At 48.4% G+C, this 23,540-nt stretch overlaps 1 protein-coding gene across 2 annotated transcripts in view; it reads right to left on the reverse strand.

The window, feature by feature from the left end:
* The window catches only part of PKHD1L1 (PKHD1 like 1), a 278,999-nt gene that overhangs the window by 120,700 nt on the left and 134,759 nt on the right, over positions 1 to 23,540 (reverse strand). For both annotated transcript variants that reach the window (XM_075352949.1, XM_075352950.1), the window contains exons 31-33: positions 15,326 to 15,447; positions 12,113 to 12,438; positions 10,705 to 10,847 (exon numbers count right to left, since the gene is read on the reverse strand). In XM_075352949.1, the coding sequence (XP_075209064.1) occupies positions 10,705 to 10,847; positions 12,113 to 12,438; positions 15,326 to 15,447 (591 nt within the window). The remainder of the gene's footprint in view (positions 1 to 10,704; positions 10,848 to 12,112; positions 12,439 to 15,325; positions 15,448 to 23,540) is intronic.

Below are 23,540 nucleotides of genomic sequence, written 5' to 3' on the forward strand. Positions count from 1 at the left end.
GCATAGGTCCTTGATCTGAGACCACTCCATCAGGGTGATCTGCCCCACCTCTGCATCTCGTTGGCCCAGGCTATACGTCATGACGTATTGCACCAGGGCTCTGCGGTGCTGCCACAGTCGCTGTAACATGTGGAGAGTTGAATTCCAGCGTGTCGCCACATCGCATTTCAGGCGATGAACCGGCAGGCCGAAAGACTTCTGGAGCGATGCAAGTCGCTCTGCTGCGGCGCTTGAACGGCGGAAGTGAGCTGACAGTTTTCGTGCCCTGTTCAGAAGGCCATCTAGGCCGGGATAGTGTGTTAAAAATTGCTGCACGACAAGGTTCAACACGTGAGCCATACAAGGTACGTGTGTCACCTTGCCCAGGCGAAGTGCCGCACCCAGGTTTGCAGCATTGTCGCACACGGCCTTACCAGGCTGCAGTTTGAGTGGAGACAACCATTTATTAAACTCGGACCGCAAAGCTGACCACAACTCCTCAGCTGTGTGACTCTTATTACCAAGACATGTCAAGCTAAAGACCGCCTGATGCCGTTGCGCTCTGCTGCCAGCATAGTAATGAGGGGTGCGTGATTCCTTCTGCGCAGTGAGAACGCTGGTGGCCTGACCAGGCAGGCTTGGGGCGGAGGTGGAGGACCCAGATGAGGTGGAGGATGCAGAAGCAGTGGCGGAACTTGGACAGACAGAGGATTGACACACAAGTCGTGGGGACGGCAAGACTTGTGCAGCAGACCCTTCACCATCTATCACCATAGTTACCCAGTGCCCAGTCAGCGACATGTAACGTCCCTGTCCATGCTTACTGGTCCAAGTATCGGTGGTGAAATGCACCCGTTCACACACAGAGTTTCTCAAGGAAGCGGTGATGTTGTGTGCGACATGCTGGTGTAGCGCGGGCACACCTTTCTTAGAGAAGTAGTGGCGACTAGGCATCTGGTACTGGGGCACAGCGACAGACATAAGGTCTCTAAAATCCTGTGTGTCCACTAGGCGGAAAGGCAGCATTTCGGTAGCCAACAGCTTACAGAGGGATAGAGTCAACCTCTTAGCTTTGTCATGGGTCGGAGGAAGTGGCCTTTTATTTGACCACATCTGAGGGACAGAGATCTGGCTGCTGTGTGTAGACGGTGTTGAGTAGGGTGTCCCTGGAAAAATGCAGGTTTGTGAGGAAAGTGCAGGCGGAGACATGATGTTGCCTTCATCCAACGTTGGTGCTATCGATGTCTGAGAGAGCTGTACACACTCACTTGTTTCCCCTTCCAAACCAACTGACGACCTTACAAGCAAACTGCCTGTTGCGGTTACAGTGGTGGAAGTTTTGCGTGGAAAAACAGGTGTGGCAGCTGTCCCCACAGTCCTAGAAGATGAAGAGCGCGCGGATGCAGTGGAAGGGGCGGGCGGTGGATGGTTCGCTCCGCTAGGCCGCATTGCAGCACGGTGAGCTTCCCACCGGGACTTATGATATTTATTCATGTGACGATTCATGGAAGAAGTTGTCAAACTGCTGAGCTTTTGACCTCTACTAAGAGAATCATGACAAATGTTACATATCACATGAGTTGGGCGATCTTTTTCGATGTGAAAAAAGGACCAGGCTAGGCAAGGCTTAGAGGCCATGCGACCTGTTGATCCACCCCGAATAATGCTCATAGGCAGAGTGGTGGCTGAGGATGCAGTTGTAGACGTGCTACCAGTGCTCCGACTCTGTCCAGGAAGGCGCAAGGTAACTTCGTCGTCGGTTGCATCCTCCTCCACCGCCTCTGTTGACCTCCTCGAGTGCCTGACTGGGGGTTGACAGTAGGTGGGATCTAGAACGTCATCATCAATTGTTGTGTTTGCACTCCCCTCCCCCTCAGACCGAGCCTCTTCTTGCCCTGACGGAATATTTAAGTTGTCATCCCAATCGGGTATCTGCGTCTCATCTTCATCAGTATGTTCCTCATTGTCTATAACCACAGGTGTTACAGTTTGTGACAAAGGGTCAACATTATGCTCAGAAACTTGGTCCTCACGGCCTGAATCTGAGTCACAAAGGTTCTGGGCATCACTGCAGACCATTTCCTGTTCTGTACTCACTGTAGCTTGGGAGCAGACCTCTGATTCCCAGGCTATAGTGTGACTGAACAGCTCTGCAGACTCAGCCATCTCAGTTCCACCATACTGTGCAGGGCTGATGGAGACTTCAGAGCTGGGAGAAATCAAGTGTGATTGGGATGACAACTCAGAGGACTGGTGTTTTTTGGATGCGGTACTTGAAGTGGCTGAGAGGGCACTTGTTGGACCACTTGAGATCCATTCAAGCATTTTCCTTTTTTGCCCATCATCTACCTTTCTTCCTGTTGTTCGTGTCCGTAAAAAAGGGAGCACATCGGATTGTCCACGGTAAGTAGTAGACATCTTACTTTTGCTGGTAGATGGTCTATCTTCAGCAGATGATAATGGAGCTTTGCCACCTTCCCCACGGACAAAACCTTTTTTGCCTTTTCCACCACGCCTCTTCCCCTTTCCACCAGCATCTGTCATTTTGCCACTCATGTTGATTGCGACAAGATTGTGGACTGAAAATGTGGTAGTAAAAATTGAGAGGTGGTGAAGATTGCAGTGGTGGTCTAGCTTTATTAACAGCAGAATAATAAAGAATAAATATCCCTGACAATGCAACTTAGTTATAATTAGTTGGAGTGTGCAACGCAGGCAGACGTGCTGCAAATGTCTTTGCACTAGTGGGACTATAGCAAAGTCCAATAGCCACGTATAGGATGCCACTAGGTACACTGAGTGTTTGCTAGTATAATGGCTTGGTTAGAATGAGTTGTAGTGTGCAACGCAGGCAGACGCGCTCTGCAAATGTCTTTGCACTAGTGGGACTATAGCAAAGTCCAATAGCCACGTATAGGATGCCACTAGGTACACTGAGTGTTTGCTAGTATAATGGCTTGGTTAGAATGAGTTGTAGTGTGCAACGCAGGCAGACGCGCTCTGCAAATGTCTTTGCACTAGTGGGACTATAGCAAAGTCCAATAGCCACGTATAGGATGCCACTAGGTACACTGAGTGTTTGCTAGTATAATGGCTTGGTTAGAATGAGTTGTAGTGTGCAACGCAGGCAGACGCGCTCTGCAAATGTCTTTGCACTAGTGGGACTATAGCAAAGTCCAATAGCCACGTATAGGATGCCACTAGGTACACTGAGTGTTTGCTAGTATAATGGCTTGGTTAGAATGAGTTGTAGTGTGCAACGCAGGCAGACGCGCTCTGCAAATGTCTTTGCACTAGTGGGACTATAGCAAAGTCCAATAGCCACGTATAGGATGCCACTAGGTACACTGAGTGTTTGCTAGTATAATGGCTTGGTTAGAATGAGTTGTAGTGTGCAACGCAGGCAGACGCGCTCTGCAAATGTCTTTGCACTAGTGGGACTATAGCAAAGTCCAATAGCCACGTATAGGATGCCACTAGGTACACTGAGTGTTTGCTAGTATAATGGCTTGGTTAGAATGAGTTGTAGTGTGCAACGCAGGCAGACGCGCTCTGCAAATGTCTTTGCACTAGTGGGACTATAGCAAAGTCCAATAGCCACGTATAGGATGCCACTAGGTACACTGAGTGTTTGCTAGTATAATGGCTTGGTTAGAATGAGTTGTAGTGTGCAACGCAGGCAGACGCGCTCTGCAAATGTCTTTGCACTAGTGGGACTATAGCAAAGTCCAATAGCCACGTATAGGATGCCACTAGGTACACTGAGTGTTTGCTAGTATAATGGCTTGGTTAGAATGAGTTGTAGTGTGCAACGCAGGCAGACGCGCTCTGCAAATGTCTTTGCACTAGTGGGACTATAGCAAAGTCTAATAGCCACGTATAGGATGCCACTAGGTACACTGAGTGTTTGCTAGTATAATGGCTTGGTTAGAATGAGTTGTAGTGTGCAACGCAGGCAGACGCGCTCTGCAAATGTCTTTGCACTAGTGGGACTATAGCAAAGTCCAATAGCCACGTATAGGATGCCACTAGGTACACTGAGTGTTTGCTAGTATAATGGCTTGGTTAGAATGAGTTGTAGTGTGCAACGCAGGCAGACGCGCTCTGCAAATGTCTTTGCACTAGTGGGACTATAGCAAAGTCCAATAGCCACGTATAGGATGCCACTAGGTACACTGAGTGTTTGCTAGTATAATGGCTTGGTTAGAATGAGTTGTAGTGTGCAACGCAGGCAGACGCGCTCTGCAAATGTCTTTGCACTAGTGGGACTATAGCAAAGTCCAATAGCCACGTATAGGATGCCACTAGGTACACTGAGTGTTTGCTAGTATAATGGCTTGGTTAGAATGAGTTGTAGTGTGCAACGCAGGCAGACGCGCTCTGCAAATGTCTTTGCACTAGTGGGACTATAGCAAAGTCCAATAGCCACGTATAGGATGCCACTAGGTACACTGAGTGTTTGCTAGTATAATGGCTTGGTTAGAATGAGTTGTAGTGTGCAACGCAGGCAGACGCGCTCTGCAAATGTCTTTGCACTAGTGGGACTATAGCAAAGTCCAATAGCCACGTATAGGATGCCACTAGGTACACTGAGTGTTTGCTAGTATAATGGCTTGGTTAGAATGAGTTGTAGTGTGCAACGCAGGCAGACGCGCTCTGCAAATGTCTTTGCACTAGTGGGACTATAGCAAAGTCCAATAGCCACGTATAGGATGCCACTAGGTACACTGAGTGTTTGCTAGTATAATGGCTTGGTTAGAATGAGTTGTAGTGTGCAACGCAGGCAGACGCGCTCTGCAAATGTCTTTGCACTAGTGGGACTATAGCAAAGTCCAATAGCCACGTATAGGATGCCACTAGGTACACTGAGTGTTTGCTAGTATAATGGCTTGGTTAGAATGAGTTGTAGTGTGCAACGCAGGCAGACGCGCTCTGCAAATGTCTTTGCACTAGTGGGACTATAGCAAAGTCCAATAGCCACGTATAGGATGCCACTAGGTACACTGAGTGTTTGCTAGTATAATGGCTTGGTTAGAATGAGTTGTAGTGTGCAACGCAGGCAGACGCGCTCTGCAAATGTCTTTGCACTAGTGGGACTATAGCAAAGTCCAATAGCCACGTATAGGATGCCACTAGGTACACTGAGTGTTTGCTAGTATAATGGCTTGGTTAGAATGAGTTGTAGTGTGCAACGCAGGCAGACGCGCTCTGCAAATGTCTTTGCACTAGTGGGACTATAGCAAAGTCCAATAGCCACGTATAGGATGCCACTAGGTACACTGAGTGTTTGCTAGTATAATGGCTTGGTTAGAATGAGTTGTAGTGTGCAACGCAGGCAGACGCGCTCTGCAAATGTCTTTGCACTAGTGGGACTATAGCAAAGTCCAATAGCCACGTATAGGATGCCACTAGGTACACTGAGTGTTTGCTAGTATAATGGCTTGGTTAGAATGAGTTGTAGTGTGCAACGCAGGCAGACGCGCTCTGCAAATGTCTTTGCACTAGTGGGACTATAGCAAAGTCCAATAGCCACGTATAGGATGCCACTAGGTACACTGAGTGTTTGCTAGTATAATGGCTTGGTTAGAATGAGTTGTAGTGTGCAACGCAGGCAGACGCGCTCTGCAAATGTCTTTGCACTAGTGGGACTATAGCAAAGTCCAATAGCCACGTATAGGATGCCACTAGGTACACTGAGTGTTTGCTAGTATAATGGCTTGGTTAGAATGAGTTGTAGTGTGCAACGCAGGCAGACGCGCTCTGCAAATGTCTTTGCACTAGTGGGACTATAGCAAAGTCCAATAGCCACGTATAGGATGCCACTAGGTACACTGAGTGTTTGCTAGTATAATGGCTTGGTTAGAATGAGTTGTAGTGTGCAACGCAGGCAGACGCGCTCTGCAAATGTCTTTGCACTAGTGGGACTATAGCAAAGTCCAATAGCCACGTATAGGATGCCACTAGGTACACTGAGTGTTTGCTAGTATAATGGCTTGGTTAGAATGAGTTGTAGTGTGCAACGCAGGCAGACGCGCTCTGCAAATGTCTTTGCACTAGTGGGACTATAGCAAAGTCCAATAGCCACGTATAGGATGCCACTAGGTACACTGAGTGTTTGCTAGTATAATGGCTTGGTTAGAATGAGTTGTAGTGTGCAACGCAGGCAGACGCGCTCTGCAAATGTCTTTGCACTAGTGGGACTATAGCAAAGTCCAATAGCCACGTATAGGATGCCACTAGGTACACTGAGTGTTTGCTAGTATAATGGCTTGGTTAGAATGAGTTGTAGTGTGCAACGCAGGCAGACGCGCTCTGCAAATGTCTTTGCACTAGTGGGACTATAGCAAAGTCCAATAGCCACGTATAGGATGCCACTAGGTACACTGAGTGTTTGCTAGTATAATGGCTTGGTTAGAATGAGTTGTAGTGTGCAACGCAGGCAGACGCGCTCTGCAAATGTCTTTGCACTAGTGGGACTATAGCAAAGTCCAATAGCCACGTATAGGATGCCACTAGGTACACTGAGTGTTTGCTAGTATAATGGCTTAGTTATCAGTTGGAGTGTGCAGAGGACAAGAGGGTACAGTGGCAGGATTGTGGTGCTCTGGGTAGAGGAATGGAAGACTGCCTTTCTATTCCCTCCTAATGGTGAAATGCAGGTAGGAAATCCCTGACCTGGGCTACACAGACGCTGTTGCTGTTTGCAGGACCTGTCACCTATGGCTCTCTGACCCTGCCGGTTGGAGCCCTTAAAAGGACTGCTATAAAGTGCTCTCCCTAAGCTGTCTAACGCTGTGTATGCAGCGCATACAGCTGTATCGGCTATAGGACTCAGGAAGACGGAGCTGCGACAGTGATGTCTGACACCAAAGACGCAGAAGGCAGATAATGGCGTCCGTGAAGAAAATGTCCGGTTTTATAATGCAGGGACATGTGACATGCAGATCCTATCACACATGCCGTTGCTTCTCTGGCTCAAAGTCCACTTAGCTGTGTGTGTGTCTGGGATTGGCTGACATGCTGGCCCGCCCCACAAGACGCGCGCGCTTAGGGAAGGAAGACAAGAAAAAAAAAAAAAAAAAATGGCGATCGCCATTATAGAAACAGCAGTGATCTGAAGGCGCTGTTCACGCACACTATACACTGAAATGTGATAATAGTTTGATTCACAGAGTGACTTACACTATTACAGCAGAAACCAAGCTATGATTTAGCTGTTTTTTGGCTGCTAGAACCGTTCTCGAACGTTTCTAGAACTACCGAGCTTTTGCAAAAAGCTCGAGTTCTAGTTCGATCTAGAACATGCCCCAAAATCACTCGAGCCGCGAACTGGAGAACCACGAACCACGAACCGCGCTCAACTCTAGTTGGCAGGTCAGAACTCTACAAAAGTTGGGGGACAACTCTTTTGTCAACGTTTCCAGTTACAGATATGATAAAAAACTACTGAACGGAAGAAAATCAAACACCTCATCAATGATACTGTACCTATTTTTTTTTTTTAAATTCTTTATTTTTAAGTGAAAACCTTCAACATAACATAATACAGTTCTTATGACCAATCAGGCCAATTTGCACTACAATACATATATCATTAACAAGATGCCAAACGGGAAATATATATTTGTATCTTGCTGAATCACGTTCCTTCATATATCTCCTCCCGGGTTCCTGATAAGTCTAGGTTCCACCACATTTTTGCTTTAATACAGATTCACATTAAAACAGATAACGAAGGTGACTCACAAATACATGTGAAACAAGAAAGATAGAAAGGCTAGAGAAGAAAGAAAAGTTATTAGGCAATCAGTGTGAGAAGAATAGAAAAGTAGGAAGAAAGATGGGAGGGGGAGGGGAAGAGAGGGGGGGAAGAGAGGGAGGGAAGCGGGGGGGGGTAGGGAGGGGAGTTCAGCTAAGTGTTGCGGACTGCGGTTCCATCGGCAGCCACATCGCCCCCCACCAGGACGCTATATTCCTCTGAATGTTGGAAGTCCAACCATTCTCGCCAAGTGGACCAGAATTTCTCATATGTATCATGCAGCGAGGAGGTTAAATCCTCCATGTACATGAGGTCATTGACCTTATTGATCCATTGGACCAACGTGGGAGGGGTCGTGCTCCTCCATCTTTCAGGTATGCATACTCTTGCAGCCATAATAAGGAATTTCCTCAAAGAATTCTTGTAGGTTTTTTCAGGGACCCCACAGTGATGCAATAGGGCAGCAGCAGGTCCCAGCTCCTCGTCATTGCCAGTAACCTGGCGAATGGTGTCGGACACTCCCTTCCAGAAGGGCCGGATCGCCTCACACCCCCAAAACACATGTAAAATGTTACCCTCTGCTGTGCCACATCTCCAACATGTGGGGTCTACTGTTGAAAACATGACATGTAACCTGGAGGGTACTCTGTACCATCTGGATAACAGTTTATAGCTAGCCTCCTGGAACCTGGAGCTGATGGAAGATGTGTGTGCCAATCTGAAGATCCGTTCCCACTGTATTGGTGTCAGCTGGATACCCAAATCACATTCCCATTGTGAAGCAAACGGGGGAAGTTGCTGGTCAGGGGACGAAGACAAAAGTGAATAAACCACTGAAAGCGAATGTCGTATTGTGCCTGAACCCATACACAATTTTTCAAACTGTGTCTTAGGACGTTGAAAGTGGGTCCTAGCTGGGAGACTACTGAAAAAATGCGTCAATTGTAAGCATCTCCATAGACCCAGTGGGATGGGATCCTGTCTAACCCCCAAACCCTCCACCTGCGGCCAGTTGTCCCGAATCCCAAAGTCTTCCACCCGGTCCACCCCGCCCCGAACCCATGCCTGAAATACCGGGTCTGTTCTACCTGGTTCAAAAGCAGGATGGCTTAAGATCGGTGTCAGGCTCGAGTGTCTGGGTATCAACTCCGATTGCACCTTCCCAGTATTGCAGTATGTCACGGTTGGTCCGATAGTTGGATGTGATTTCAATCTTGCAGGGACCTCAGAGAGTACCCACGGTAATTTGTTGAGGGGTATTGGTGAAAAGGACTGCTCTATCTGTATCCACGCCTTCTGAGACCCATTCCTGCACCAGTCAATCATTCTAGTAAGATGCCCAGCTAAGTGATATCTTCTTATATCTGGCAACCCAATCCCCCCACCCCCTTGGTCCTGTGTAAGATAGCTCTTTTTATGCGTGCCGATTTACCTCCCCAAATGAACGAAGACTGAATGGATTCCAGAGATTTGAAGAATCCAGACGGTATTTTGATTGGGAGCGCCTGTAACAGGTAAAGAATTCTGGGTAGGACATTCATTTTATATATCTGGCATCTGCCAAACCAGGAGAATAATAATTTCCCCCATCTGTCACAGTCTTTCCTGATACTAGATAACAGAGATGGGAAGTTCTGTGAGTAAAGTAGACCCAAGTCACTGGTCAGACGTACCCCCAGGTAATTTAGGGATTGGGCTGCCCATCGAAAACTAAACGATGTTTTCAACTCTTCCACTTCTTTAAAAGTAAGATTTATGTTGAGCGCCTCAGATTTTGTGAAATTTATCTTAAAGTTTGATAGGCTGGAGAATTTCAGAAACTCCCTCATTAAGTTTGGGAGCGAAATCCTTGGTGCCGAAACGAAAAACAGAAGATCATCCGCATATGCAGCTACTTTATGTGTTGCCTGGCCAACCCCAATCCCTGTAATATCAGAATTGGCTCGTACATGTCTGAGGAAGGGTTCTAGCGTCAGGATGAAGATTAGCGGAGACAATGGGCATCCTTGCCGGGTGCCGTTAGATATTTTAAATGGGTCGGACAGAATCCCATTTACCCGGACTCTTGCCGAGGGTACCGAGTATAAAGACATGATCCAATTCATCATGCCGCTTCCCAACCCAAGACAACCGAGCGTGGCTTCCATAAAGGTCCAGTCTACTCTGTCGAAAGCCTTTTCGGCATCTGTTGACAGAAGCATAGACGGTAGACCCCCCATTTTAGCTTTATGTATCAGATTAATGGCCTTAACAGTATTATCCCGTGCCTCACGGCCCGCCATGAAGCCCGCCTGATCTGGATGAATTATTGAAGAAAGAAAAGGAGCCAACCTGTTCGCTAAGATCTTGGCAAATAATTTTGTGTCCACATTCAGCAGGGATATCGGGCGATAACTGGCGCATTGTGTTGGATCTTTCCCTATTTTTGGTAATACCGTAATATGTGCTCTCAACGAATCTGCATTAGGGGTTGAGCCCTCCGAGGCCCTGGAATTAAATGCTGACAGGAGGTGTGGAGATATCATCTCTGTAAATTTTTTATAGTAAATCAGGGGAAGGCCATCCGGCCCTGGGGCTTTTCCCGGTTTTGATGACGTAATTGCGTCCACCAGTTCTTGCTTTGAGATTGGAGTTTCCAACATAGCTATGTCAGAATCTTCCAACCTCGGCATTTTTGCTTCTCTGAGGTACTCTGAAATTTTTCTTTCAAAAGATGATTTTGACTTCGCAGGGTCATTTGTCTCTAGATTATATAAGGACTCATAGAATTTTTGGAACGCCTCCGCTATTTCTACCGAAGAGTGTAATATTGAACCCTGGGGATGTGATGGGGATATTTTTGATATAAAGGTTGTCGCCTGTTGTTGTCTGAGTGCTCTCGCTAAAGTCCTGCTGCACTTGTTCCCGTATTCATAGAAGTGTCTACGGCATCTATTAAGGACCCCCTTTGCCTTGTTGTACTGTACCTATTTGTACTTGGTTTTCATTTGGAACGAGACTGAATCCATAACCTGTCAGTGTGACTCGGGAACCTCCATACAAGGAGCCATATTGTGGAGAGATACTGTTCACTTCCAGAATATATTCCACTGAGGCGTCAGTGCCCGGGCTGCAACAACATGGAGACAAACTGTAATAAATCTATTGATCAGTTGAACTTATTTGTATGAATCCGATTCACAGTTATTTATTGAGTAAGGGATGATATGCAATAACAAACATAACCATGGACAAAGGTGGTGGGATAGAAATTGTTCATTTTTAAGGGACTACAGAGATAATTCCTTTAAAAGCATACAAACTCCATGTATATATGGACTTTGCAGGCAATCGGACCAACAAGCCCTACATTCAATGGCAATGGTAATCCTCTATAAAAGTATATTGTTCAGTATCCAAGTTCATGTTTGGTTTCACGTTTGGTCCCAAGCCGGACTTTTTTATAAGTCTGGCTGGACCCGCCAGACCCAAACATTGCGGGTTTGCCCATCTCTAATAAGGAGGGATCAGTGATAATCTTCTGTGAATTTGGTATATCACATTTGGTATATCACATCAACTATTTAATGAGGATCCCTTACATGACATCCAAAATAATGGACTTTTTCTGGTAATTCTTACTATCAACCAGGCTGATTTCATGTATCTGGTCAAAACCCACAAAGGAATATTTCCATTAAATCCCTTGTTTGAAACTTGTGTAGTAAAAAGAGCTCCAGACATATACAGGATTGTAAACATGTATAACGTTTACCTGTTGGTTCCTGAAATGCGTTGCTCATAATAGACATTATTACACCATTTTTTAACCTTTGTGTAACAGTTTTTATTCATTTTTTCATTTATATCCTTTGCTTCTTGCTTATGTTTAATTAAACATTAATCATTTTACTAGACTTTTTTGGATTTTAGAGCCTTTATAATTACAGGGTGATCTTTATATTCCGAGATTTTTTTTCCTATATAAAGTAATCAGTTATGAATAAGAACCAGGGTGTGTTGTAGTTCGAAATGCGTACCTACTTCCATGATTAATATGACCTTCCTCTAGTCCATTTTTGTACCGTACGCTGATATGTGATATTTCAATCATTTTTTAATAAAACCCGATATTTTTAAGAACCTTTAATGCATGCAGGATCAACTACTTTTTTGGAAACTTATTAACAGGACTAACAGGACTGCCTTTACTGTATTGCTCCTCCACCTATCAACCAGGGTTTATATTTCTCCTCCACCCATCAACCAGGGTTTACCTAGAATTATGCCAGGGAGCTGATGAAATGTTTTTTTTTTGCTTTCCACAACAAGTTGACCATGCTTGAAGGAATGACACTTGGAAAATTGTCCTCAAATAACCAAAAAGATAAATACCTGCAAGTTGCATATCCCCAGTTTTCGATATGTACCAGGATGTTGTACTTTCCAGGAGGAAGTGACGGGAGACGGCATGTTATATTGGTTGGCGTCCACTCCAGAAGCCAGCACGTCTCATTCTTAATAAAAACAGCACTGACCGCTGACTGATTTTGGAAGTCAAAGCCTAAAATGGTCAGGGTTGTATTACCCAAGACACTACTGGTATTTGGGTAGATATCAGTAATGGTTGGTGCCAAGAAAGAGGTAAAATTGAAAGCATCTTGTAAGGTCCCATTAAGTCCATTCGTAAAAACAATAACATCGGCAAATCCTTCTGGTCCCTGAAATAAAAAAAACATTATTCATGTAATATTGGCGCATTTTAACATTTGTATTTAACCCCCCCAAGACTTATACCCCTGAGGATCTACCAAATGCACCTTGATTGTTGTATGGGTTTACGGGATTATTCCATGTGGACAACCCCTGTCTATTTAAGGCCCCCTTCACAAGTCCGTGAAAAAACACGCACGTGTGTTACGTCCGTTTTTCGGGTACGTTTTCCGTTTTTGTGTCCTTTTTTTGTGTCCGTGTGCCATCTGTGTGAATGGCGTATGCTAGCCGTGTGTGCGTGTTGGTTGTCCGTTTATACGTGAGAGAAATAACTGACATGTGTATGTGTTGTCCGTGTGAATTTATGCGTGTTTGTGATGCACAATGTCGTAGATACATACCCACTGACAGCAGACAGAGTCGCGCGTAGAGAATGAACTGGGGTGAACTTCACCCGACTTCATTGTCATACCACGGCTCTGTCTGTGTCGCATCCTGATTAGCGGTCACCCGTGAAGGACTCACGGGTGACCGCTAATCCTCAGAGTGACTGTATGGAGTACCCCTCTCTCATACTCACCGCTCCCCGATCACCGGCGCGGCGCTGCACGGCTGTTCTCTAAACTCCGGCGGCTTTTCCTCTTTTGAAAAAGCCGGCCGCTCATTAAACAATCTCGTATTCCCTGCTTTCCCCGCCCACCGGCGCCTATGATTGGTTGCAGTTAGACACGCCCCCACGCTGATTGACAGCTGTCTCACTGCAACCAATCACAGCTGCCGGGGGCGGGACTATACTGTGCTGTTAAAAAAATAAATAAATAATTAAAAAAAACGACGTGCTGTCCCCCCCCATTTTGATACCAGCCAGGGTAAAGTCACACGGCTGAAGGCTGGTATTCTCAGGATGGGGAGCTCCACGTTATGGGGAGCCCCCCAGCCTAACAATATCAGCCAGCAGCCGCCCAGAATGGCCACATACAATAGATGTGACTGTTCTGGGACTCTACTCGGCTTTTCCCGATTGGCCCTGGTGCGTTGGCAATCGGGGTAATAAGGAGTTAATGGCAGCCCATAGCTGCCAATAAGTCCTAGATTAATCATGTCAGACGTCTCCCCGAGATACCCTCCATGATTAACCTGTAAGTTACAGTAAATAAACACACACACCCGAACAATCCTTTATTAGAAATAAAAACCACTAACAAATACCCTCGTTCAACACTTTATTATGCCCGAAAAACCCCTACATGTTTGGCGTAATCCACGGACCTCCAGCGTCGCATCCAGCTCTGCTGCATGAAGGTGACAAGAGCTGCTGAAGACACCGCGGCTCCTGTCAGCTCCACGCAGCTAATGAAGGGAATAGCGCGATCTGCTGAGCTGTCACTGAGGTTAATCGCGGCCACCACTGGATCCAGCGGTGGCCGCGGGTAACCTCAGTGACAGCTCAGCTGATCGCGCTACTCACCTCAGTTGCTGCGTGGAGCTGACAGGAGCGGCGGTGTCTTCAGCAGCTCCTGTCACCTTCATGCAGCAGACCTGGATGCGACGCTGGAGGTCCGTGGATTACGCCAGACATGGAGGGGGTTTTCGGGCATAATAAAGTGTTGAACGAGGGTATTTGCTAGTGGTTTTTATTTCTAATAAAGGATTGTTCGGGTGTGTGTGTTTATTTACTGTAACTTACAGGTTAATCATGGAAGGTATCTCGGGGAGATGCCTGACATGATTAATCTAGGACTTATTGGCATCTATGAGCTGCCATTAACTCCTTATTACCCCGATTGCCAACGCACCAGGGCCAATCGGGAAGAGCCGGGTAGAGTCCCAGAACAGTCGCATCTATTGTATGCGGCCATTCTGGGCGGCTGCTGGCTGATATTGTTAGGCTGGGGGGCTCCCCATAATGTGGAGCTCCCTATCCTGAGAATACCAGCCTTCAGCCGTGTGACTTTACCCTGGCTGGTATCAAAATGGGGGGGGACAGCACGTCATTTTTTTTAATTATTTATTTATATTTTTAACAGCACAGTATAGTCCCGCCCCCCAGCGGCTGTGATTGGTTGCAGTGAGACAGCTGTCAATCAGCGTGGGGGCGTATCTAACTGCAACCAATCATAGGCGCCGGTGGGCGGGGAAAGCAGGAAATATGAGATTGTTTAATGAGCGGCCGGCTTTTTCAAAAGAGGAAAAGCTGCCGGAGTTTAGAGAACAGCCGTGCAGCGCTGCGCCGGTGATCAGGGATCGGTAAGTATGAGAGAGGGGGGAGACTGACCGACAGACAGCGAGAGAGGGACAGACAAGACAGAAAGAGACCGACAGACAGACAGAGAGACCGACCGACGGACTGAGGGAGATTGACAGACATAGACAGGAAAAGAAAGAATGACCGACATCGCTAGAAAAAAGCACAAAACGTGCACGGAGCATACAGAGATGCATCCGTGTCACGTATTGTGCGCACATAACCATTGACTTTCATGGTGTCCGCGTCTTCGTGTTCCGTGCAGAAAACGGACATTCTTCCGTGCAAAACAGAAACACATACGGATCACGGACACACGGACATTATGAAATAACGCACGTGTGACCTCAAACATAGATTAACATTGGTGCACGTTTGGCCGTGTCTCCGGTACATACGGAAACGGGCCAAACACGCACATATTTCACGGACGTGTGAAGGGGGCCTAAAGAGTAGTTGATGCTATTTAGGAAGGAAACCTAAATCTGTCATTGTAAATTGTGATTTGACAAAGGGTATGCACATTTTTTTTTGTTAAAATAGTGTATGTAATTTGGAAATAAACTAGAAACCGAATAAAAAAGCAAATAAAACATCATTTGTAAGTAGTAAATAACAATACTGATGTAAAATCAGTAATATTGACTTACTGCAGAGGTGCGGCAGGTGATCAAAGTCAGATTGGTGAAGACCACAAAACATTCACTGCCACCAACTTCTACCATCGAGTCATTACTGAACCCAGAACCATGGATTGTCACCAGCGTGCCTCCTACAAAGAAAGCAGATTTACACTGAGAATGTAGTAAATAGGGCTATACAAAGTAAAAATGAAATGGAGTCTCTCTTCTTATTGTTTTGGAGAGTATAGGACAACCAGTTGCTTTCTTTTTTACCCCCATTACAATGAGAACTATGCGGATTCATACCGCTCATGGGTACGAGATCTGCTATTCTTAAGGACACGTTACACACAGCGACATCACTAGCGATGTCACTGGTGAAAGCACCCGCCCTCATCGGTTGTGCGTCAGCAAATCGCTGCCCGTGGCGCACAACATCGCTGAGAACAGTCACATGTACTAACCTGCTTAGCGACGTCGCTTAGGCCGGCGAACCACCTCCTTTCTAAGGGGACGGTTCGTGCAGTGTCATAGCGACGTCACTAAGTGGCCGCCCAATAGAAACAGAGGGGCGGAGATCAGCGGGCGGAACATCACGCCCACCTCCTTCCTTCTTCATTGCCGGTGGCCGCAGGTACGGTGATGTTCCTTGTTCCTGCGATGTCACACATAGCGATGTGTGCTGCCGCAGGAATGACAAGAAGGGAATTTTGTTTACTTACCGTAAATTCCTTTTCTTCTAGCTCCAATTGGGAGACCCAGACAGTGTATAGCTACTGCCTCTGGAGGCCGCACAAAGAACTACACTTAAAAGTGTAAGGCCCCTCCCCTTCTGGCTATACACCCTCCCGTAGGAGTACGGATTCCTCAGTTTTAGTACCAAAGCAAGAAGGAGGAAAGCCAATAACAGTTTCAAAAACAAATTCAATCCGATAACAAGATCGGAGAACTTAAGAAACAACATGAACAACATGTGCACCCGAAAAACGAAACCCTAAGAACAAATAGGGCGGGTGCTGGGTCTCCCAATTGGAGCTAGAAGAAAAGGAATTTACGGTAAGTAAACAAAATTCCCTTCTTCTTTTTCGCTCCTAATTGGGAGACCCAGACAGTGGGACGTCCAAAAGCAGTCCCTGGGTGGGTAAAAAGATACCACATGAATGGGCTGTCAGACAGCCTCTTCCTACAGGTGGGCCACCGCCGCCTGAAGGACCTGTCTACCTAGGCTGGCATCTGCCGAAGCGTAGGTATGCACTTGATAGTGTTTGGTAAACGTGTGCAGACTCGACCAGGTAGCCGCCTGGCACACTTGCTGAGCTGTAGCCTGATGCCGCAATGCCCAGGACGCACCCACGGCTCTGGTAGAATGGGCCTTCAGTCCAGATGGAATCGGAAGCCCAGCAGAACGGTATGTGTGAAGAATTGGTTCCTTGATCCACCGCGCCAGGGTGGATTTGGAAGCTTGCGATCCCTTATGCTGCCCAGCGACTAGGACAAAGAGCGCATCAGAACGGCGTAGAGACGCCGTGCGAGAAATGTAAATCCTGAGTGCTCTCACCAGGTCCAACAGATGTAAACCCTTTTCAAATTGGTGAACTGGATGCGGACACAAAGATGGCAAAGTGATATCCTGATTGAGATGAAAGGAAGAAACCACCTTGGGAGAAAACTCTGGAATTGGACGCAGTACTACCTTGTCTTGGTGAAACACCAGGAAGGGAGATTTGCAAGATAACGCCGCTAGCTCGGACACTCTTCGAAGAGACGTGACCGCCACAAGAAAAACTACCTTTTGTGAAAGCCGAGAAAGGGGAACCTCTTTCAAAGGCTCGAAAGGCGGCTTCTGGAGAGCAATGAGAACCTTGTTCAGATCCCAGGGTTCCAATGGCCGTCTGTAAGGAGGAACGATATGACAAACTCCTTGGAGAAACGTGCGTACTTTAGAAAGCCGTGCCAAGCGCTTCTGAAAGAATACGGATAGCGCGGAGACTTGACCCTTAAGAGAGCTAAGCGACAAACCTTTTTCCAACCCAGACTGCAGGAAGGAAAGAAAAATTGGCAATGCAAATGGCCAGGGAGAAAACCCTTGAGCCAAGCACCACGCTAAGAATATCTTCCACGTCCTGTGATAGATCTTAGCTGAGGATGGTTTTCTAGCCTGTCTCATTGTGGCAACAACTTCATGAGATAAACCTGAGGCCGCTAGGATCCAGGACTCAATGGCCACACAGTCAGGTTCAGGGCCGCAGAATTCAGATGGAAAAACGGCCCTTGAGACAGCAAATCTGGACGGTCTGGTAGTGTCCACGGTTGGCCTACCGTGAGGTGCCACAGATCCGGGTACCACGACCTCCTTGGCCAGTCTGGAGCGACGAGAATGGCGCGGCGGCAGTCGGACCTGATTTTGCGGAGCACTCTGGGCAACAATGCCAGAGGTGGGAACACATACGGTAGCCGGAACTGCGACCAATCTTGAACTAAGGCGTCTGCCGCCAGAGCTCGGTGATCGTGAGACCGTGCCATGAAAACCGGGACTTTGTTGTTGTGCCGTGACGCCATCAGATCGACGTCCGGCATCCCCCAGCGGCGACAGATCTCCTGAAACACGTCCGGGTGAAGGGACCATTCCCCTGCGTCCATGCCCTGGCGACTGAGAAAGTCTGCTTCCCAGTTTTCTACGCCTGGGATGTGGACTGCGGATATGGTGGATGCCGTGTCTTCCACCCACGTCAGAATCCGCCGGACTTCCTGGAAGGCTTGCCGACTGCGTGTTCCCCCTTGGTGGTTGATGTATGCCACCGCTGTGGAGTTGTCCGACTGAATTCGGATCTGCTTGCCTTCCAGCCACTGTTGGAAGGCTCGCAGGGCAAGATAGATTGCTCTGATTTCCAGAACATTGATCTGCAGGGTGGACTCTTCCTGAGTCCACGTCCCCTGAGCCCTGTGGTGGAGAAACACCGCTCCCCACCCTGATAGGCTCGCATCCGTCGTGACCACTGCCCAGGACGGGGGAAGGAACGACTTTCCCTGTGACAATGAGGTGGGGAGAAGCCACCAACGCAGAGAGTCCTTGGCAGTCTGAGAGAGGGAGACAGTCCTGTCGAGGGACGTCGATTTCCCATCCCATTGGCGTAGAATGTCCCATTGTAGAGGGCGCAGATGAAACTGCGCGAACGGGACTGCCTCCATTGCTGCTACCATCTTTCCTAGGAAATGCATGAGGCGCCTCAGCGAGTGCGACTGGCTCTGAAGGAGAGATTGCACTCCAGTCCGTAGCGAGCACTGCTTGTCCAGTGGAAGCTTCACTATCGCTGAGAGAGTATGAAACTCCATGCCAAGATAAGTCAGAGATTGGGTCGGGGTTAGATGAGACTTTGGAAAGTTGATAATCCACCCGAAACTCTGGAGAGTGTCTAGTGCCACCTTCAGACTGTGTTGGCATGCCTCTTGAGAGCGTGCCTTTATAAGCAGGTCGTCTAGATACGGGATGACCGAGTGACCCTGCGAGTGCAGAACAGCTACTACTGCTGCCATGACTTTGGTGAAGACCCGGGGGGCTGTTGCCAGACCGAAAGGTAACGCTACGAACTGCAGGTGTTCGTCGTGTATGACGAAGCGTAGGAAACGCTGATGCTCTGGTGCAATCGGCACGTGGAGATACGCATCTTTGATATCTATTGATGCTAGAAAATCTCCTTGAGACATTGAGGCTATGACGGAGCGTAGGGATTCCATCCGGAACCTCCTGACTTTTACGTGTCTGTTGAGCAACTTTAGATCCAGGACGGGTCGATACGATCCGTCCTTTTTTGGGACCACAAACAGATTGGAGTAAAAACCGTGACCTTGTTCCTGAAGAGGGACGGAGGTCACCACTCCTTCCGCCTTTAGAGCGGCCACCGCCTGCAACAGAGCATCGGCTCGGTCTGGTGGTGGAGAAGTTCTGAAGAAACGAGTTGGCGGACGAGAACTGAACTCTATCCTGTACCCGTGAGACAGAATATCCCTCACCCAACGGTCTTTGACGCGTGACAGCCAAATGTCGCCAAAGTGGGAAAGCCTCCCACCGACCGCGGGTGTGGGAATCGGAGACCGCAAGTCAGGAGGACGCCGTCTTGGCAACGGTTCCTCCGGCTGTCCTTTTTGGGCGTGACTGAGACCTCCAAGAATCTGAGCGTCTCTGGTCTTTTTGAGTCTTTTTTGACGAGGCGAATTGGGACCTGCCCGGTCCTCGAAAGGACCGATAACCAGACTGACCCTTCCTCTGTTGGGGTTTGTTTTGTCTGTGTTGCGGTAAGGATGAGTCCTTACCCTTGGAGTGTTTGATGATTTCATCCAAACGCTCTCCAAACAATCGGTCACGAGAAAAAGGCAAATTGGTTAAGCACTTCTTGGAATGAGAATCTGCTTTCCAATGTCTCAACCACAGGGCCCTACGCAAAACAACGGAGTTGGCTGACGCCACTGCCGTGCGGCTTGTAGCGTCAAGAACAGCATTAATCGCGTACGACGCGAATGCCGCCATTTGCGAGGTCAATGGTGCTACCTGCGGGGCAAATGCACGTGTGACTGAGTCGACTTGCGCAAGCCCGGCTGAGATAGCTTGGAGTGCCCATACGGCCGCAAAAGAAGGCGCTAATGACGCTCCAATCGCTTCATAGATGGATTTCAGCCAGAGCTCCATCTGCCTGTCAGTGGCATCTTTAAGTGCCGCTCCATCTTCAACTGCAACCAAGGATCTAGCTGCAAGCCTGGAAATTGGAGGATCCACTTTTGGACACTGGGTCCAACCCTTGACCACCTCAGGGGGAAAAGGATAGCGTGTATCTTTAAGCCGTTTAGAAAAACGCCTTTCAGGATAAGCGTGGGGTTTCTGGATTGCGTCTCTAAAGTCAGCGTGGTCCAGAAAAGTGCTTAATGTACGCTTAGGGTATCTGAAATGGATTCTCTCGTGCTGCGAAGCTGACTCCTCTACAAGAGGAGCTGGTGGGGAAATATTTAACATCTTATTGATGTTAAATATAAGATCATTAACTATGGCGTCACCATCTGGTGTATCTAGATTGAGAGCGGTCCCAGGATCAGAATCCTGGTCAGTTACGTCCGCCTCATCACCCATAGATTCATCTCGCTGGGATCCTGACCATTGAGATGAATGTGAAGGCCCGTCATAGCGAGCCCGCTTAGGCTGCCCTGGGCCATCGTCCGAGTCAGAGTCTTCACCCTGAGGTGTATATGCCCGTCCCGGAGCTTGGAGGTAATTCAGCTGAGGGGGACCAGGGGGCAATGATTGCACAGTGTCCGTGGCCTGAAGTACAGGCCTAGCTCGCAATGTGTCAAGAATTTGTGACATAGTGAGAGACATTCTGTCAGCAAAAGCTGCAAACTCAGTTCCTGTCACTTGGACAGCATTCACAGGTGGTACACCCTGGGTCACGTCCAGCAGAGGCCCCGGCTGTGCAAGCGCCGCAGGGGCCGAGCACTGCACACAATGGGGGTCCGTAGAGCCTGCCGGTAGAAAAGTCCCACATGCGGTGCAGGAAGCATATAATGTCTGTGCCTTGGCACCCTTGCGTTTTACGGACGACATGCTGCTGGCTCTCTGCAATGTGAGAGAGTCTATAGCCAAAGGGCGACCAGCGCTATGTAATACCAAGTATTTGTAAAAACAAAATACTAAGAATACTACTGGCACAAGAGGGGGTGAGCCCTGAGGGCTGCTTACCGCCCGCTGAATAGCGGGTAAGAGGCGAAGAATTCCTTGTCTGGGTCTCCCCGGCTCCCCTCTGCAGCTCAGCGTGTCAGCAGGAATGGCTGCCGGCGTCTGTGGAGAGGGGCGGTCCGTGGGAGTTCCCAAACAAAAGTGCGGGAAACAGTGTCCCCTCTGTGCCGATTGTGAGGGCTGGAGTATGTAAAAACGACTCCAGCCCTCGGCGCTGATGCACTGACCAGCGTCCCGCCCCTCTCCTGACTGGCAGGTCTGGGGGCGGGAACGAACGGAAGCAGGCCGCAAAAGCCGGGGACTCGAGTTATCAGCGCGGCCGCCGTAAAAGCGCGGGCCGCGCTGAAGTCCCCGGCGCACCACAAGTGCCAGCCGCGCCGCAGTCCCAGCGGCCGGCGCGACCGATTCCCAGAAGTGTGCCTGCTTCAGCGAAGCTGAATGAGGCCATGGCACAAGCGCCGCAGCGCTGATGTCCCCCGGCGCACTACAACACCCAGCATGCTGCGGTGTGAGCGCCAAATGCACGGGGACACAGAGTACCTTGAGGAAGCAGGGCCATGTCCCTGATGTACTCCGCTCCATCCAGCATCTTCTCCAGGGGCTGTAGATGGAGCACGGTCTCAGTGCCTGGAGACCAGTAAATCCCACTTCACCCAGAGCCCTGTAAAAAGGGATGGGGAAGGAATCAGCATGTGGGCTCCTGCCGCCGTACCCGCAATGGGTACCTCAACCTTACAAACACCTCCGACATACAGTGGGGTGAGAAGGGAGCATGCTGGGAGCCCTGTATGGGCCCTCTTTTCTTCCATCCGACATAGTCAGCAGCTGCTGCTGACTAAAAACAATGGAGCTATGCGTGCGTGTCTGACCTCCTGCGCACAAAGCTAAAACTGAGGAATCCGTACTCCTACGGGAGGGTGTATAGCCAGAAGGGGAGGGGCCTTACACTTTTAAGTGTAGTTCTTTGTGCGGCCTCCAGAGGCAGTAGCTATACACTGTCTGGGTCTCCCAATTAGGAGCGAAAAAGAAACAACCTGCGCCCTGCAACAGCAACGATAATTGGGAATAGAACAACGCATCAACGATCAACAATAAGGTAAGTAATTTTGATCGTTAATGGTCGTTCGTGCATTTCACACGAACGACGTCGCTAACGACTCGCCACAATGTCTGTCTGCTATTTCATCCTTTTTCTCTGCTCGATTCCTAAAACTGAACTTGGCAAAACAGAATTCATTGTCTTTCCTCCTCCTCACTCACCCACCTGACATATCCATCAATGTCAATGGCTGCTCACTTTCCCCAGTGCCACGCGCTCGCTGCCTGGGAGTAATCCTAGACTCTGATCTCTCTTTCAAGCCACACATACAAGCCCTTTTCACCTCCTGCCGCCTCCAACTCAAAAATATTTCCCGGATCCGTACATTCCTTTCCCAAGATCTGCAAAAACCCTAATACATGCCCTTATTATCTCCCGTCTGGATTATTGCAACCTCCTGCTCTGTGGCCTCCCTTCTAACAGTCTCGCACCCCTACAATCTATTCTAAACTATGCTGCCCAGCTAATCCACCTGTGCCCCCGCTACTCCCCGACCTCTCCTCTCTGCCAATCCCTTCACTGGCTTCCCATTGCCCAACGACTCCAGTTCAAAACACTAACCATGACATACAAAGCCATCCACAACCTTTCTCCTCCCTACATCTGTGACCTAGTCTCCCGGTACTTACCTACACGTAACCTCCGATCCTCACAAGATCTCCTTCTCTACTCCCCTCTCATCTCCTCTTCCCACCATCGCATCCAAGATTTCGCCCGTGCCTGCCCCATACTCTGGAATGCTCTGCCTCAACACATCAGACTCTCGCCTACCTTGCCAAGCTTCAAAAGGAACCTGAAGACCCACCTCTTCCGACAAGCCTACAACCTGCTGTAACCCTCAGTCTGATACAGCGCCGCACAATCAGCTCTACCCTAACCTACTGTATCCTCATCTATCCCTTGTAGACTGTGAGCCCTCGTGGGCAGGGACCTCTCTCCTCCTGTACCTGTCTGTGTCTTCTACTGTTTATGATTATTGTACTTGTCCCTATTATGTATACCCCTTTCACATGTAAAGCGCCATGGAATTGATGACGCTATAATAATAAATAATAATAATAATAACTAGGCCGAATGTGCGTCACGAATTCTGTGACCCCAACGGCATCTCGTTAGCAATGTCGTTGTGTGTAAAATGGCCTTTACACTGCTAAAACTACATTTTAAACAACATGAAGGAAAAAGGTTAACAGCTCACCTGTCATCCACTGCTATATCCACCAATTGGGTGCTCAGAGTCCCCCGGTCAGTCCACGCCGGTATAATGCAGGAGAAAAAAGGGGAAGGTATGGACTCGGCACAATTTCCTTAAAAATATCTTAAGTCCTTTATTAGTAATCTTCTTAAAAAGTCAGCCAAAACGCATGCACAAGGATATCGTACAGGGAAAAACTTTTTCCCTGTACGATATCCTTTGGCTG

This window comes from Anomaloglossus baeobatrachus, chromosome 6, assembly GCF_048569485.1.
Source record: "Anomaloglossus baeobatrachus isolate aAnoBae1 chromosome 6, aAnoBae1.hap1, whole genome shotgun sequence".
Classification (NCBI taxonomy): domain Eukaryota; kingdom Metazoa; phylum Chordata; class Amphibia; order Anura; family Aromobatidae; genus Anomaloglossus; species Anomaloglossus baeobatrachus.